Below are 16607 nucleotides of genomic sequence, written 5' to 3' on the forward strand. Positions count from 1 at the left end.
ACATAGTTAAATGGAAGTTACTGATAATGTTTTAGCTCTTGAGCTATGTTAACAAGTATTTATTAGATTAGCATGGACATGATGTGTCATGCATCAAAAACTGTGTATCTGAAATCAAAAACAGGATAAACAGTTTACAAGTAGTAACTCTGCAAGATTTAAAAGTGAGGGCAATGACTGACATATATACGTCTCTCAGAGTAAATAGGAAATCGTTAACAACTATTTCTTGAGTGAAGTTTCAATATATTTTTAAAAATTCAGAGTAAACATCAAGATGGATTTCATTTTACATAACACAACAACTTGGTCACCCACTCATCCTAAAAATCTCTATAAGTAAAACTGATTATAATGATATGTTAAGGCAGTGTATTTAAACCATGACCACTAGAATTACAATCATTATGAATCTCTTTTTCTAAGTGTCTTTTGCTGAGATTATATAAATATTTTAGCAATGCTTTTCAGTGCAGTACAGAGTAGACAACCAATAAATGTTGGTAGAATTAAATTTACCTTCACAAACAAGACATGCCTTCATATCAAGGCATTTAACAATATCTTATTTTTGGAATGATCTTATCTGATTTAAGCCTTATATTCATACCTTTTAATCATACTTCAATACATTCATATATATAATAGTTTTTTAACAGATTCATATCTTTGAGTACCTATAACTCTAAAAGGCCCCTTCACTAAACCTACCATTCCAACCCCAATTTTATTTAGAAAATACATCTTTTCTTCGTGGTGATTCTACAGTAACCTGAAATAATTTGAATATAAACTTATTCAGTTTTACTACTACATGCGTAATTTTCAGCTTAATTACATACTATACTAACCAAAGCTTAAAACAGGAAAATAAACTATTTTAAAATCTGTTTCATCTACAATGTTTTTACTCAAAATTTAATTCCAATCACTAGCATAAACCCAAGCATTACTCTCCAGGGGTGTACACTGCTAAATAATTTGTCCAAATGTCAACTGCAATTTTCGAAAATCCTCTCTAACCCAAAATGTTAAACATCTGTAAAAAATACTTGTTTTGAGAGTGGTTTACATTCATGACATTTAACCTTTTGCTGTACACACCACAAAATTCAAGTCTCAATTACCATGCAAGCAGGAAACCTGATCATTTCTGCAGTAGCCATCTGCATAGTCCAATATCAAGTATTAGTTCTAGGTTGCACTAAGTCATGTGTTACAAGTCTTTTTCTGCAGCCTCTATAATTAGTTGTAATTTGCCTCTGTTAAAACGTGTTTCTTAAAGGACATCTGGCCTTGAAATTTCCACCTTCTCAATGAAAAAATACTTAGTGTCTGGATTTTTTTTTTTTTTTTTCTCTTTTAATATGGAACACTGCATGGGTGGTATAACCAAGTCCAGACTTTGAAAAAAAAATAAATTCCAAGAAAAGATAATAATTAAGAACCATTTAAGTATTACCAACTATAAATGTAAAGTAAAACTTTTTTGTAACTATCCACAGATTTCTAAATTAATCTCTCAAATATTAGAAGATCACAAAGTAACTTTTCATTTTCATGAGAATATAACATTGGTCTATTAACTTCTAGAAACTATATTAAGTTAAATTGGATAATACATGTTTGGAATCAAAGATTTCATAAATGGAAAAAACATCTGAGTCCAGTGGGTTGATATGACACTCAAAGCATCCACTTAAAATGGGAAATAATTTTAACAGTTCATATATAACCCTAACTTCACAAAGATTAAAGTTACATTTAGAATATGTTAAACCTACATACAGATTCACATGAAGTCATTTTAATAATACTTATCAATTTACTTGATTATAGCCAATCTTCCTTAAAACTAAAAGTTAAATGTTAAGTAGCTGATTAAAAAAAAAAAAACTAATAAAAATGAATGACAGACACACCACTCTTCTGCAAGGTGAAAGTGGAAACATTCTCCACAATAAGCTATGGTCCTGACCTATTTTGCTTTCCTAGATTGGAAAATTTTTGGTAGAAACTCTTTAAAACCAATATTACACATCTGCAAAAAAACACTAGCAAGAAATGTAAGATGGGTCAGAGAAGGAAGAAATAAATCTGAAAAAAGAAAAAATCAGTTTCTTATACCAAAACTTCAAAAACAATTATAAAATTTGGTGCAAATATATTTTCATCTTCCCAAAAAATAACCTGAGAAATTCCCTTCAGATTTAGAAAAATTATGTAAAGAAAAAATTCATACAGGTCCTTTGCAAAAATCTAAAAATGTTAATGTAAAAATTGGACACAATTAGGCTGCACTTTCATTGTAGATGTAATAAGCAATAAGCAATCTGCAAGGTCCCTAGTAGAGCTATGACAAAGTAAGTAAAATCTGTATGAAAACAACCTTTACACATTTTATTCAAATTTAAAAACGCCCATTGCAAATAATCATGTAACTTAAAAGGGCATATACAAATTAAAGGCCAGGCACGGCGGCTCATGCCTGTAATCCCAGCACTTTCAGAGGCTAAGGCGGGCAGATCACGATGTCAAGAGATCGAGACCATCCTGGCCAACATGGTGAAACCCCTTCTCTAGTAAAAATACAAAAATTAGCTGGGCGTGGTGGTGCACACCTGTAGTCCCAGCTACTCAGGAGGCTAAGGCAGGAAAATCGCTTGAACCCGGGAGGCGGAGGTTGCAGTGAGCCGAAATCGCACCACTGCACTCCAGCCTGGCAACAGAGTGAGACCCTCTCAAAAAAAAAAAAAAAATTAAGTATATAAGCTATGTTTATGTAACAGTTGATATATTCAAAAAGGTAAAGAAATGTCAAATACTACTAAAATTAGTTAACATAAACAACTTAGTTCAATAATGTCTTACCTGTATCCCATCCTTAAGTTTCAAAATGCATTCCATAGTATTGATGGTAATTACCACTGGTTCTGAACCCAGTTTTGTCCATGGTACATGAATCCTTAATTCATGAATATGTCCACTCAAAAAAGTGAATGGTAATTTCAGTTCCTTAAAACACAAAACATTGCATAAGTTAGTAAGTGTTTAATATTTTTTATTATAATATGCAAATTCCTTTTTTAAAAAATAAAATTTCCAACACAAGAATATTTGGGGACTTACTGTCTAGTGCTTAATATTTTTCATTCTAATGTACAAATTCCTTTCTTAAAAGAGAAAAAAAATGTCCAACACAAAAATATTTTGAGAATTACTGTTTATCAAAAAGTAGCATCAAATACCTTGTTAGGCCATACTTAATGATAAATAATAATTTATAGTACAAGTTACATTTAATAAGTTACTTAAGCACTCTAGGCCTGTCTCCTACTTTGCTGAATGGAAATAATATATAATACTTGGTACATGATGTAAGCTCATAGATGGTAGTACAACAGTATATAGCAGCAGTACTTGAGATACCTGAAATGATGTAATTTTTTAAGTCTCCATCTAAAAATATGTCTTCAAAATATGTTTTAAACTAATAGAACAGTATTCTAAGTCAAGTTGAAAGGGGAGCTCAACTGGAGATTTGAGAATAACTTGACAAAATGAAAACTGATCAACCTAAAAAAAAAAAATGTATTCCACTTCACCTAATGTAAAATTGAACTGGATACTACTTGGTCCTAAATTTTAAATATTTTCTGACTGCTTTCCATTATCATTAGATAAAAGATTAGACATGAAAAATTTCACCAAAATTGCTTTATGCTCATTTGTCTCACTTCTAGATACAATTTGTTTACAAAACAAAGGACGAAGAAAAAAATGTATTCCCATCACATTTTTTACAGTTATTGTAACTCTATTTGTGAAAGTTAATAAAAATATTAAGCTTATTCATTCACATTTTAGCCTACCTAGTTGGTTCAGCAACACAGTAGCAATATACCTAAATACAGACAGTATAGCAAAGTGATTAAGACCAATAACTCTGCAGCCAGCAAAGACTTTATTGTATCTGTGCCTCAGTTTCATTATCTTTAAAATTTGTATAAAAATACTATATTTTGAATATTAGATCAATTAATCTATATAAAGCTTAGAATACTACCTTCCTCACAGAGAAATCATTATAAAGGTGCTAAATATTATTATTATAATTACAAAAGTATGGGCCTAATTTGTTTCTTCAACCAGAGGTTTTTTTTTTTTAAAGGGCAGCTATTAAGTTTATTGTTAGTACTCTATGCTAATAGAATGTCACAATTTTTAGATCTTTGTCATTATCACAGTATTTTTAAAATGCATTAATTTCTTCAAGCATTGTTCAGCTAGCACAAGATTATATATTGATCAGTGCCTGTAACAAAAGCAATATTTACTAAGCACTGAGTATGTACCAGGCACTATTCTAAGCACCTTACTTGTAAACAATTATTTACTCCTCCTAAGAACCACAAAATGTAAATACCATTATCCCCATTTTACAGTGAAGAATCTGAGACATGAAGGGTCAAGAATCTTCCCAAAATGAAACATCTAGGAGAGCCTGGACTCAAAATTAAGAAACATTATGCCAGAGCCATGGCTCTTAACCACTATAATACTGCCTCTACACTTCCATTATCAGCACTGAAAATGTTTCCACTGGCTATTTATCTACCTAACTGGACAATGAGCAGATTACAATTCCACCTCTCCCACCCTATGCCTTGTGTAACAATGATACATTTGCAAAATGGCCATCAAAGTTGCAGTCTAAGGGCATAAATCAGATTGTCTCAGAGTTCTCAGAGTACAGATGTTTAAAGACACCTGAATCAAACTCAAGAACTTAGTGTCATCAGAATGCTACTAACCAAACATTAACACAAGAGGTAACTTTCTGGATTAGAACATGGAATTTTGAGACATATGATCTGACTATAAGCAAGATAGTTTCAATTTCAAAATCACAGAGGAAAGAAAAATAAATAAATAACATATATTTATATATACTGTTTAAAAGGTGAAACACAAATGATGATTGTTATAACAAATGGATCTTCCTTGAGGTAACCAAAAAAGGTATTTTCTTTTCATTCTTTTTCCTTCTTGAAATATATAAATCTACAACTTTAAAATATTTTATTTATGTATAACTTTTAGGTAATACATCATGTAAAATGCATCCCTAAAATCAGAACATCTATGATAATGCAATGGATATTAGTAGCAAAGAATTTCAGAAGAGAGTTGAATATATCTCAAAAATCTAATTATAGGTAAGGTATTATAAAATAACAGAGAAAAGGGATACTTTTAAAATGAACATAACAGGCAACAAAAGCAAATATAGAAAAATGAGACATCAAATTTTAAAACTTCTGCACAACAAAGGAAAAAGAATAAAAAAGATAACTTATGAAATGGACAAAAATATTTGCAAACCATCTATCTGATAAGGTACTACTATCTAGAATATATAAACAAGTTCCATGACTAATCAACAACAAAATAACAGTAATTCTATTTAAAAATGGACAAAGGAATTGAAGACATGTCCACAAAAAAGATATACAAATGGCCAACAAGTATATGAAAAGAAGCTCAATGTAACTACTCATTAGGGAAATGCAAATCAAAAACCACAATGAACTATCTCTCAGTCATAACAATGGCCATTATCAAAAACATAATAAGTGTTGAGAAAATGGAATACTTATACACTCTTAGTGGAAACATAAAATGGTACAACTGCTACAGAACATAATATGGAGGTTCCTCAACAAATCAAAAGCAGAATTACAATGATCCAGAAACCCCAGTTCTAGGTATATACCCAAAATAATTTAAAAGAAAATCTTAAGGAGATATTCACACACCCATGTTCAAAGCAGCATTAATCACAATAGCTGTAAAGTAAAAGCAACTCTAATATCCATTTTTGAATGAATGGATAAGCAAAATGTAATACACACATACAATGGAATATTATTCAGCCTTAAAAAATAAGCAAATCCCATAATATACCATAACATGGACGAAACATGAGGACATTATGGTAAATAAAATAAGCCAGTTATGAAAAGATAAATACTGTATGATTCCACATATATAAGGTATCTAACATTGTCAAACTCTTAGAAAGTAAACTGGTGGTTGTCAAGGGCGGGGGCAGGGGAAAGGTAAAAAGGGAGTCATTGGTTCAATAGACAGAGTTTCAGATTTACAAGACAAAAATGTTCTGAAGATCTGCTCCACAAGGATGTGCATATAGTTAACAGTAATATAGTATATACTTAAAAGTGCTTAAGATGGTCATTTCTCTTTAAGAAACAAGGTCTAACTCTGTCACCCAGGCTGGAGTGCAGTGGCACAATCAGCTCACTGAAACCTCCAACACCTGGGCTCTCCCACCTCAGCATGCCAAGTAGCTAGGATTATATGCCCATGGCACCACACCCAACCAATTTTTTAAATTTTTGGCACAGATGAGTCTCACTATGTTGCCCAGTCTGGTCTTCAACTCCTGGGCTTCAAGCTATCCTCCCATCTCAGCCCTCAAAGTGCTGGGATTATAGGCACGAGCCACCATGCCCAGCCTCAATGACAAATTTTATGTCACATATTTGTTACTATCAGAACACACTCACACAGACATACACATAAGTGACAAGACTTCAAGAATGCTGAATGAGGAGCTCGGCAAATCGTCTCCCCAAAAAGCAATGACAAAAAGGACAAAGTTGTCAAAAATAACAGACAGCTCAGCAGCAATAAGAGTAAGGCTAGCATAAGGTCACAATACAATTTGGGTCAGGCAACAAAACAGCAGATCAGTCCAAAAATTAACAGAGAAATCTGGAAAATGATATAGCCCAACGGGATCTTGCCAAGGTCTCACATATATATTACTGGTAGTCTAGAAAGTTGTACGCAAATGCAAGAATGCACTTATTCAGAAGACTGTATATCTGTTTTTCCACCAGATATACAGATACAATCCCCCAAGCAACCACAAAGAGAGGGCAGTAACCAGCAAACTACTCATTTCTAGTTAACCATGAGGCCTCATGAACATAGAGAATTTAAAAAAAAAAAAAAAAAATCAGACTTATAATCTCCTGACTTTGAAAGTATTACCCAGTAAATGTATATATCCCATGTCAAAGAGTAAATACCTTACTAGCTCAAAGGTTTAAACAATCTCCAATCACTGGCTGATGACTAAGTTATAGTAACCCAGTGAAATTCCTAGAATGCCAGGCTTAAAAATAGAAAAGAGAATTTTTTTTTTTTAATGAGCAGAGAAATCAGAGGGCACACGAAACAGACATCACAAAATTAGTAGAGGCAAGTCAATAAACAAACCTGCAACAACAACCATCTCCTGGAGGAGAAGAAATCAAAATCCTAAGTTGCTGCAATATATTAAACAAAATGTCCAATTTACAACAAACAACTACGACACATGCAAAGCATACAGAAATAAAAACAGTTAATAGAAACTATCTTTGAAGGAGATCAAATGCAGGGCTTGGTACACAAAGACTTCAAAACATCAATTCCGAATATGTTCAAAGAAATAAGGGAAACCGCCGGGCGCGGTGGCTCACGCCTGTAATCCCAGCACTTTGGGAGGCCGAGGCGGGCGGATCACAAGGTCAGGAAATCGAGACCACGGTGAAACCCCGTCTCTACTAAAAATACAAAAAAAATTAGCCGGGCGCGGTTGTGGGCGCCTGTAGTCCCAGCTACTCGGGAGGCTGAGGCAGGAGAATGGCGTGAACCCGGGAGGCGGAGCTTGCAGTGAGCCGAGACCGCGCCACTGCACTCCAGCCTGGGCGACAGAGCGAGACTCCGTCTCAAAAAAAAAAAAAAAAAAAAAAAGAAAAAAAGAAAGAAATAAGGGAAACCATATACAAATTTTTTTTTTTTTTTTTTTTTTTTTTTGAGATGGAGTCTCACCCTGTCACCCAGACTGGAGAGCAATGGTGTGATCTCGGCTCACTGCCATCTCTGCCTCCCAGGTTCAAATGATTCTCCTGCCTCAGCCTCCCGAATAGCTGGGATTACAGGCACCCACCACCACGCCCAGCTAATTTTTGTATTTTTAGTAGAGATGGGGTTTCACCATGTTGGCCAGGCTGGTCTCGAACTCCTGACCTCAAGTGATCCGCCCACCTCGGCCTCCCAAAGTGCTGGGATTACAGGCATAAGCCACTGCACCCGGCCTCAATTAGAAAATGTCAATAAAAAGAAATTACCAAAAAAATGAAAATTTTGGAGTTGAAAGTACAATCAACAAAATAAAAAATTCACTAGAAGGGCTCAGCAGCAGATTTGAATTGGCAAAAGAATCAGTGAATTCAAATCCAAATATATCATAGTCAAACTGCAGAAAGCCAGGGACAAAAAAAAAAAGCTGAGAGCAGAAAGACAAAAACAATTTTTCACGTACAAGGAAACTTTTAGTAGATTAACACCTAATTTCTCCCAGAATTCTATATCCAGCAAAATTATCCTTCAACAATGCAAGCAAATTAAAAGATACTCAAATAAAGAATAAGATAATTGATTCCTAGCAGAATATTAATGGAAGTTCATTAGACTGAAAGGAAGTAGCAACAGATGATAAAACAAATTCACACAACAAAAAAATACAGGTAATTATGTTGGTGACTGGTAAATGACATTATAAATGCTTTTTTCTCCCGTGTTGTTCTGATTTAAAAGGAAATTGCGTAAAACAATAATGATAAAATTGTATTGTTTGACTTTTAACAAGTGAAGATGCAATATATATGACAATAACAGCACAAGCAGCAGAAGAAAATGGAGCTATAGTAGGGAAATGTTCTCTATTTTAATAGAATAAAGTTATCAATAATCTCAAGTAGTTTGCAGTAAATCAGATGCATATTATAATCCCCCAAGCAACCACAAAGAAAATAATTCAGGCCAGGCGCAGTGGCTCACATCTGTAATCCCAGCACTTTGGGAGGCTGAGGCGGGCAGATCACGAGGTCAGGAGATCGAGACCATCCTGGCTAACACGGTAAAACCCCGTCTCTACTAAAAATACAAAAAAAAAAAAAAATTAGCTGGACATGGTGGCGGGTGCCTGTAGTCCCAGCTACTCGGGAGGCTGAGGCAGGAGAATGGCATGAACCCGGGAGGCGGAGCTTGCAGTGAGTCGAGATCATGCCACTGCACTCCAGCCTGGGCAACAGATCAAGACTCTGTCTCAAAAAAAAAAAAAAAGAAAGAAAATAATTCAAAAGTAATTTGAAAGTCAATAAAGGAGTTAAAATAGAACATCGAAAAACATCAATTTATTACAAAAGAAATTAATAAGAGTATCAGAGGAACAAAACAGACATGAGGCACACAGAAAATAATAGCAAAATGATAAATGTAAATCCAATCATATGAATAAAAATTAGAGGTGAACAGATTAAAAACTTCAATCAAAATGGAACCCAATGCTCATCTCCTCCACAAAGAAAAACCAAAACAACAAATAGAGCACTTTGAGTTGAATGTCTATGGGAGAACAATGGAACTCATCAGGAAGTAATGAAGATCTTCTGAGGCACAGAAAACTCCACATGTCAGCATAAAGAGGAAAGGAGAGCACCTGGCCAAAATCAGCCTGGAGCCAGAAGGGGCTCTCCATTGAGGAGAAAAGTTAAGCAAGACATCCTCAGCAGTCCCCATGACCACTGTGGATACTTGCAATCCAAGCTACAGGGCAGCTCCACAGTCCTCACAAGCCCTGAGTCCAGTATAGGGAGCTGCCTGAGGTCCATAAGGCTGGATTGCTCCAGAAAGAGAATTCACATTTGATCCACTGAATTCCCCAGGATCCAAGCTGCTGCAGTACTACATCATTTGGAGAATGAAGCAACTACTAGAGTGCATTCTGCCTTGGGGCTCAATAGCCCTGGCAGCTCTACATCCCTTGGACCCTGTAATCAGAAAATGGCAGCTGAGAAATAGCAGCCATTTCTCAGGGACTAAGGACCAGCCTGTCTAGCATTCCTCACCCCAAGCAAAGCCACACCACTGCCTCCACAAACACCCACAGTCTAGCCCACTGAGGCAATCACAGAAAATGCTGATATTGATGACGGCTGAAGAAATCACATAGAAATTACATTACTGCACCCAATGAGGAAAAAAGCCTGGGCACCCTACTCAACCAATACTGAAGTCAAATCTACAGGAAAAAGTTTTTTCCTATGAAAACTACTTCATAAAATTGGCAGAGGTGGTTGTTCTTCCAGATAAACAGATATCAAGCTAGGGACACAAGAAACATGAAAAGGCATGGAAACATGACACCACAAAGGAACACAGTAATTCTCTAATAACATACCCCAAGGAAAACAAACCAATAAAATACCTGAAAAGGAATTCACAGTAATTTCTTAAGGAAACTCAGTGAAATACAAAAGAATACGGATAGTGAATTCAACAAAATCAGAAAAACAAGTCATGATCTGAATGAGAAATTCAACAGATATATGCCATAAAAAAGAACCAAACAGAAATCTTAGCATTGAAGAAGTCAATGAATAAAATTTAAAAATACAATTGAAAGTTTCAGCAATACACGAGATCAAGCAGAAGAATTTGTGAACTTGAACATAAGGCTTTTGAAATATAGTAAATCTTCACCTAACATCATCAGTGGGTTCTTGGAAACTGTCATTTAAATGAAACAACATGTAACAAAACTAATTTCACGGCCGGGCACGGTGGCTCACGCCTGTAATCCCAGCACTTTGGGAGGCCGAGACGGGCCGATCACGAGGTCAGGAGATCGAGACCATCCTGGCGAACACAGTGAAACCCTGTCTCTACTAAAAAAATACAAAAAAATTAGCCGGGCGTAGTGGCGGGCGCCTGTAGCCCCAGCTACTTGGGAGGCTGAGGCAGGAGAATGGCGTGAACCCGGGAGGCGGAGCTTGCAGTGAGCAGAGACCGCGCCACTGCACGCCAGCCTGGGCAACTGAGCAAGACTCCATCTCAAAAAAAAAAAAACAAAACTAATTTCACCTAGGCTAACTGATATAAACAAAAGTTCCTACAGCCTATGTCTAGTCACAAAAACATGACCAATATTGTAAAGAGTCAAACCACTTCTAATATCAAATACTGAAATAGATGTAGGCTATACGTACATTTAAGAAAGATTAATGAAATTATTAAATTAGTATTAAATTAGTATCAAATTATTACATTATTAAATTAATAAAATTAAGATTAATAAATATTTACCAAATTTATGGTCAATCGGTGAATGATAGCAGTCACAATAGTTGTGAATGAAATCATGAAACAAATGTTTGGAAAGTGAAAAGAGGAGCATCTTCTAATGCCACACAGTTAAAAAACAAGAAATACTGTGAGATCACTGAGTGCTTTCTGAATGCATCATATATTGTGCATTTGTATGATTATCATATACTTTATGAATTTTTATTTTATAGTATCATGCAATTGTTCATTTTCCAACCTGCTTATTCCAGTTCAGTGTCACAGGTGGCTGAAGCCTATCCTGCCACTCAGGGTAAAAAGTAGAAACCAGTTCTGGACAGGACACCATTACATCACAGTTCACACACACACACTCACTCACTCACTCATACTGGGACAATTTAGACATACCAGTTAACCAAACATTCACATCTTTGGGAAGCAGAAGGAAACCAGACTATCCAGAGAAAACCCATGCAGACATGGGGAGAACAAGCAAACTCCATAAAGACAGAGGGCCTGACCAGAAATCATTTTTGTCTCAGCAACATTATAACTAAACAATGCTGAACATTGTTTTGAGGTCCTGCTGTACCCGGGTTAGCCAAAAAAAAACAAAGAAACAAATAAAAAACAGTTAAAAAGAATGAGAAGAAAGCATACAGGGCCTATGGGATAGTATTAAGTTAAAAAAAAAAAAAAAAAAACATGTATTTTTGGAGGTCCGGGGAGAAGAACAGACAAGGCATATAAAACCTATTTAAATAAATAATAGCTGAAAACATCTCAAGTCATGGGAGAAATATAAACATCCAGGTCCAGGAAGCTCAAAGTTTCCCAAATAGTCTCAACCCAAAAAGGTCCTCTCAGGATACACTATAGTCAAACTGAGAAAAGATGAACATTACAGTGAAACTGTCAAAATTCAAACACAAAGAGAATTTTAAAAATAGGAAAAGTGTGAAGTAACACATAGGGACTCTCCATAAGACTAACAGCAGATTTCTCAGCAGAAACATAGGCCAAGAGACAATGAGATGCCATATTCAAAATATTGAAAGAAAACAAACTGTTAGGCAAAATTACCATAACTAGTAAACCTCCCCTTCAGAAATGAAGGAAAAATAAAATCTTTCCCAGAGAAGCAAAAAATGAGGTAATTTATCACCACTAGACTGAATGGACAAGAAATGATTAGGGGAATCCTAGAACTGAAAACGAACAGACTATAACTACCATCATGAAAACATGCAGAAGTGTCAATCTCATTGATGAAGCAGATTCACAAATGAGAAAGAGAAGTAAAAATTATCACTATAGAAACCACCAAACTGCAAAGATAAACAATAAGAAACTAAAGAAGAAAGAATGGATATATATTTTAAAGAAACAAAAGGCAATTAGCAAAATGACAAGAGAAATTCCTCACCTATCAATAATAACCTTGAATGTAAACAAATAAAAATGCCAAATTAAAAACTATAATCCCCAATTAAAAGCTATAAACTGGATGAATGGATTAACAAAAAACAAGACCGGGCTGGCCATCGTGGCTCACACTTGTAATCCCAGCACTTTGGGAGGCCAAGGCAGGCAGATCACCTGAGGTCAGGAGTTTAAGACCAGCCTGGCCAACGAGGTGAAACCCCGTCTCCACAAAAATACAAAAATTAGCTGGGCATGATGGTGGATGCCTGTAATGCCAGCAACTTGGGAGGCTGACGCGGGAGAACCACTTGAACCTGGGAGGCGGAGGTTGCAGTGAGCCAAGACTGCACCACTGCACTCCAGCCTGGTGACAGAGTGAGAGGGGGAAGTGGGGGGGCGGACAGGCAGGGAAACAAGACCCAACTATATGCTGCCTATAAGAAACTCACTTCTGTAAACATATACATAAACTTAAAATGAAGAAATGAAGAAAGTTCCACCAAAAATGAATAGGAGTAGCTATCCTTATATCAGAAAAAATACACTTTAAGTCACAAACTATATAAGGAGACAAAGGTCATTATATAATAATAATGAAGTTGGGCCAGGCGCGGTGGCTCAAGCCTGTAATCCCAGCACTTTGGGAGGCAGAAACGGGTGGATCACGAAGTCAGGAGAAGACTTAAATGTAATTCCTGGAACTATGGAACTACTAGAAGAAAACACAAGAGAAAATGCTTTGGGACTTCGGTCTAGACAAATATTTTATTGTATAAGAGGTTAATATCCATAATATACAAGGAACTCAGCTCAATAGCACACATGCACGCACGCGCACACACACACACTCACACATCCACAAACAGAGAGACTCCAATTTTAAAATGGGCAATTGCGGCCGGGCGTGGTGGCTCAAGCCTGTAATCCCAGCACTTTGGGAGGCTGAAATGGGCGGATCACGAGGTCAGGAGATCGAGACCATCCTGGCTAATACGGTGAAACCCCGTCTCTACTAAAAAATACAAAAAACTAGCCGGGCGTGGTGGCGGGCGCCTGTAGTCCCAGCTACTCGGGAGGCTGAGGCAGGAGAATGGCGTGAACCCGAGAGGCGGAGCTTGCAGGGAGCTGAGATCCAGTCACTGCACTCCAGCCTGGGCGGACAGAGCGAGACTCCATCTCAAAAAAAAAAAAAAAAAAAAAAATTGGGCAATTGCTCTGAGTAGACATTTCTCAAAAGGTGACATATAAATGGCCAACAGGTATATGAAAAATGTTCAACATCACTAATCATAGGGAAAATGTAAATAAAAACCACCATAAAGTATCATATCAGTTAGAATAGCTATTACCCAAACAAACAAACAAAATACTCGTGAGGATATAAAGAAAAGAAAACACATACTTGGTGGGAATGTACATTAGTAGCCATTACGAAAAACACCATAAAAGTTCCTTAAAAAGCTGAAAATAGAACTAAATATAATCCAGCAATCCCACTACTGGGTGTACATACAAATAAAATTAGTATGATAAAGAGATACTTTGTACTCCCATGTTTATTGCAGCTCTATACCCAATAGCAAAGATATGGAATCAACCTAACTATCAATCTACAAAGGAATGATGGATAAAGAAAATGTGGTATAGGACGGGTGTACTAGCTCACACCTCTAATCCCAGCACTTTGGGAGGCAGAGGCAGGCAGATCATGAGGTCTGGCATTCGAGACCCGCCTGGCCAATATGGTGAAACCCCATCTCTACTAAAAATACAAAAATTAGTCGGGTGTGGTGGCGTGCACCTGTAGTCCCAGCTACTTGGGAGGCTGAGGCAGAAGAATCGCTTGAACCCAGGAGGCAGAGGTTGCAGTGAGCCGAGATTGCACCACTGCACTCCACCCTGAGCAACAGAGGAAGACTCTGTCTCGGAAAAAAAAAAAAAAGAAAGAAAAGAAAATGTGGTGTGTATGCACAATGGAATACTATTATGCAAAAAAAAAAAAAAAAAAAACTTGTCCTTTGCAGCAACATGAATGAAAATGAAAGTCATTATGTTATGTGAAATAAGTCAAGCACAGAAAGACAAATATTGCATATTCTCACTCATACACAGGGATGAAAAAGTTGATATCATAGAAGTAGAGAGTATAACAGTGGTTACTAGATACTAGGAAGGTAAAGAAAAAATGGGGAGTATGAAGATGTTTATTAACAGATACAAAATTATAGCTGGACCAGAGGCTGGGAAGGGTAGAGCCCGTGGAAGGCGCAAGGAGGAGAGATGGTTAGTGGGTACCAAAACAATAGAATTAGTAAGACCTAGTATTTGATAGCACAACAGGGTGACTATAGTCATTAATAATTTAATTATACATTTTTAAATAAGTAAAAGAGTATAATTAGGTTGTCTGTAACACCAAGAATGCTTGAGGGAATGGATACCCCATTTTACATGATGTGATTATTAAACATTGCATGCCTGTATTAAAACATCTCATGTACACCATAAATATATAGACCTACCAAGTACACACTAAAATTAAAATCAAAAATCAAAAAAGAACTACAAAAAAAAATTACAGTTGGATGAGAGGAATAAGTTCTAGTGTTCTATAGCACTGTAGAGTGACTACAGTTAACAATAATTTACTGTAGATTTTCAAATAGCTAGAAGAGAGGATTTTGAATGTTCCCAACATGAAGAAATGATATACGTCTGAGGTGATGAATATGCTAACTACCTTGATTTGGTCATTACACATTATATACATGTATCAAAGTATCACTCTGTGCCCTATAAACATATATAATTATTATGTCAATTTTTAAAAGGCAAAGATTATCAGGCTGAATTTTAAAACGTAACAAGATATAACTATATGCTCTTTAAAACAAACACATTTTAGATTCAAAAACATAAATGAGTTGAAAAGAAAAAGATATGCAAATAGTAACAGCAGAAAGCTGTAACAATTATACTAATATCAGACAAAAGAGACTTATTTTTTTTTAAGTTACTAAAAACAAAATGCGACATTTTATAAGGATAAAAGAGTCCCTTCATGCAGAAGATATAAACCATTGATGAACATAGCAACAAACCCTTGAAATACTATATATAGCAAAAACTAAGAAAACTGAAAGAACAAATAGATAATTCAACAATAACAGCAGAGACTACGATATCTCACTTACAATAGTGGACAGAATAACTGGATAGAAAGTGAACAAGGACAGAGAAGGTTTGAACAACATTATCAACCAGTTATACCTGACATCTATACATCTCTAACGACTCCATCCAACAACTACAGCAACTGCAAAAATACATATTCATATCAAGAGAAGTCAGAAAATAATTGATCTGGGTAAAAATGAAAACACAATATACCAAAATTTATGGGATGCAGCTAAAGAAATGCACAGCTGTAAATGTCTGCAACAGGAAAAAAGCCAGCCTGGGCAACATACAAGACCTTGCCTCTACAAATAATTTTTTTTTTTTAAGTAGCCAGGCGTGATAGTACAGGTATGTGGTCCTAGCTACTTTCCAGGCTGAGGTAAGAGAATCACCTGAGCCCATGTGGTCGAAGCTGCAGTGAGCAATGATCAACACTGCACTCTAGCCTGGGCCTTGTCCAGAAAGAAAAAGAAAAGAAGAAAGAGAGAAAGAGATCTCAAATCAATAACCTAAATGTCCACCTTGAGAGTAGAAAAACAAAATCAAACCCAACCCAAAACAAGGAAAAAGAGGGACCACAATAACAAAAAGAAAAATAAAAAAAGAGGGACACTTCTCAGAATGATTTGTTTCAAGTATATTAAACAATGAGATGTCACGATACTAAATATGTATACACTTAATAACATAACTTTAAGATATATAAAGTGAAAACCGACAAAACTAAAAATGAGAAATAGACAAATCCACAATCATAACTGGAGGTTACACTTCCAGCTATGGCTATATCTGCAGAC

General features: G+C 35.8%; 1 protein-coding gene across 8 annotated transcripts in view; it reads right to left on the reverse strand.

Annotated features, from left to right (window-relative positions):
- LOC105476071 (vacuolar protein sorting 13 homolog B) overlaps positions 1–16607 on the reverse strand; it is an 859286-nt gene that overhangs the window by 833504 nt on the left and 9175 nt on the right. For all 8 annotated transcript variants that reach the window (XR_003016738.2, XM_011731700.3, XM_011731704.3 and 5 more), the window contains exon 3: positions 2872–3015. Coding sequence is in view for 7 of the 8 variants with exons in the window: in XM_011731700.3 (XP_011730002.2) it covers positions 2872–3015 (144 nt within the window). In the remaining variant the exon portion in view is untranslated. The remainder of the gene's footprint in view (positions 1–2871; positions 3016–16607) is intronic.

The sequence above is a fragment of the Macaca nemestrina genome, chromosome 8 (assembly GCF_043159975.1).
Source record: "Macaca nemestrina isolate mMacNem1 chromosome 8, mMacNem.hap1, whole genome shotgun sequence".
NCBI classification, from domain to species: Eukaryota; Metazoa; Chordata; class Mammalia; order Primates; family Cercopithecidae; genus Macaca; species Macaca nemestrina.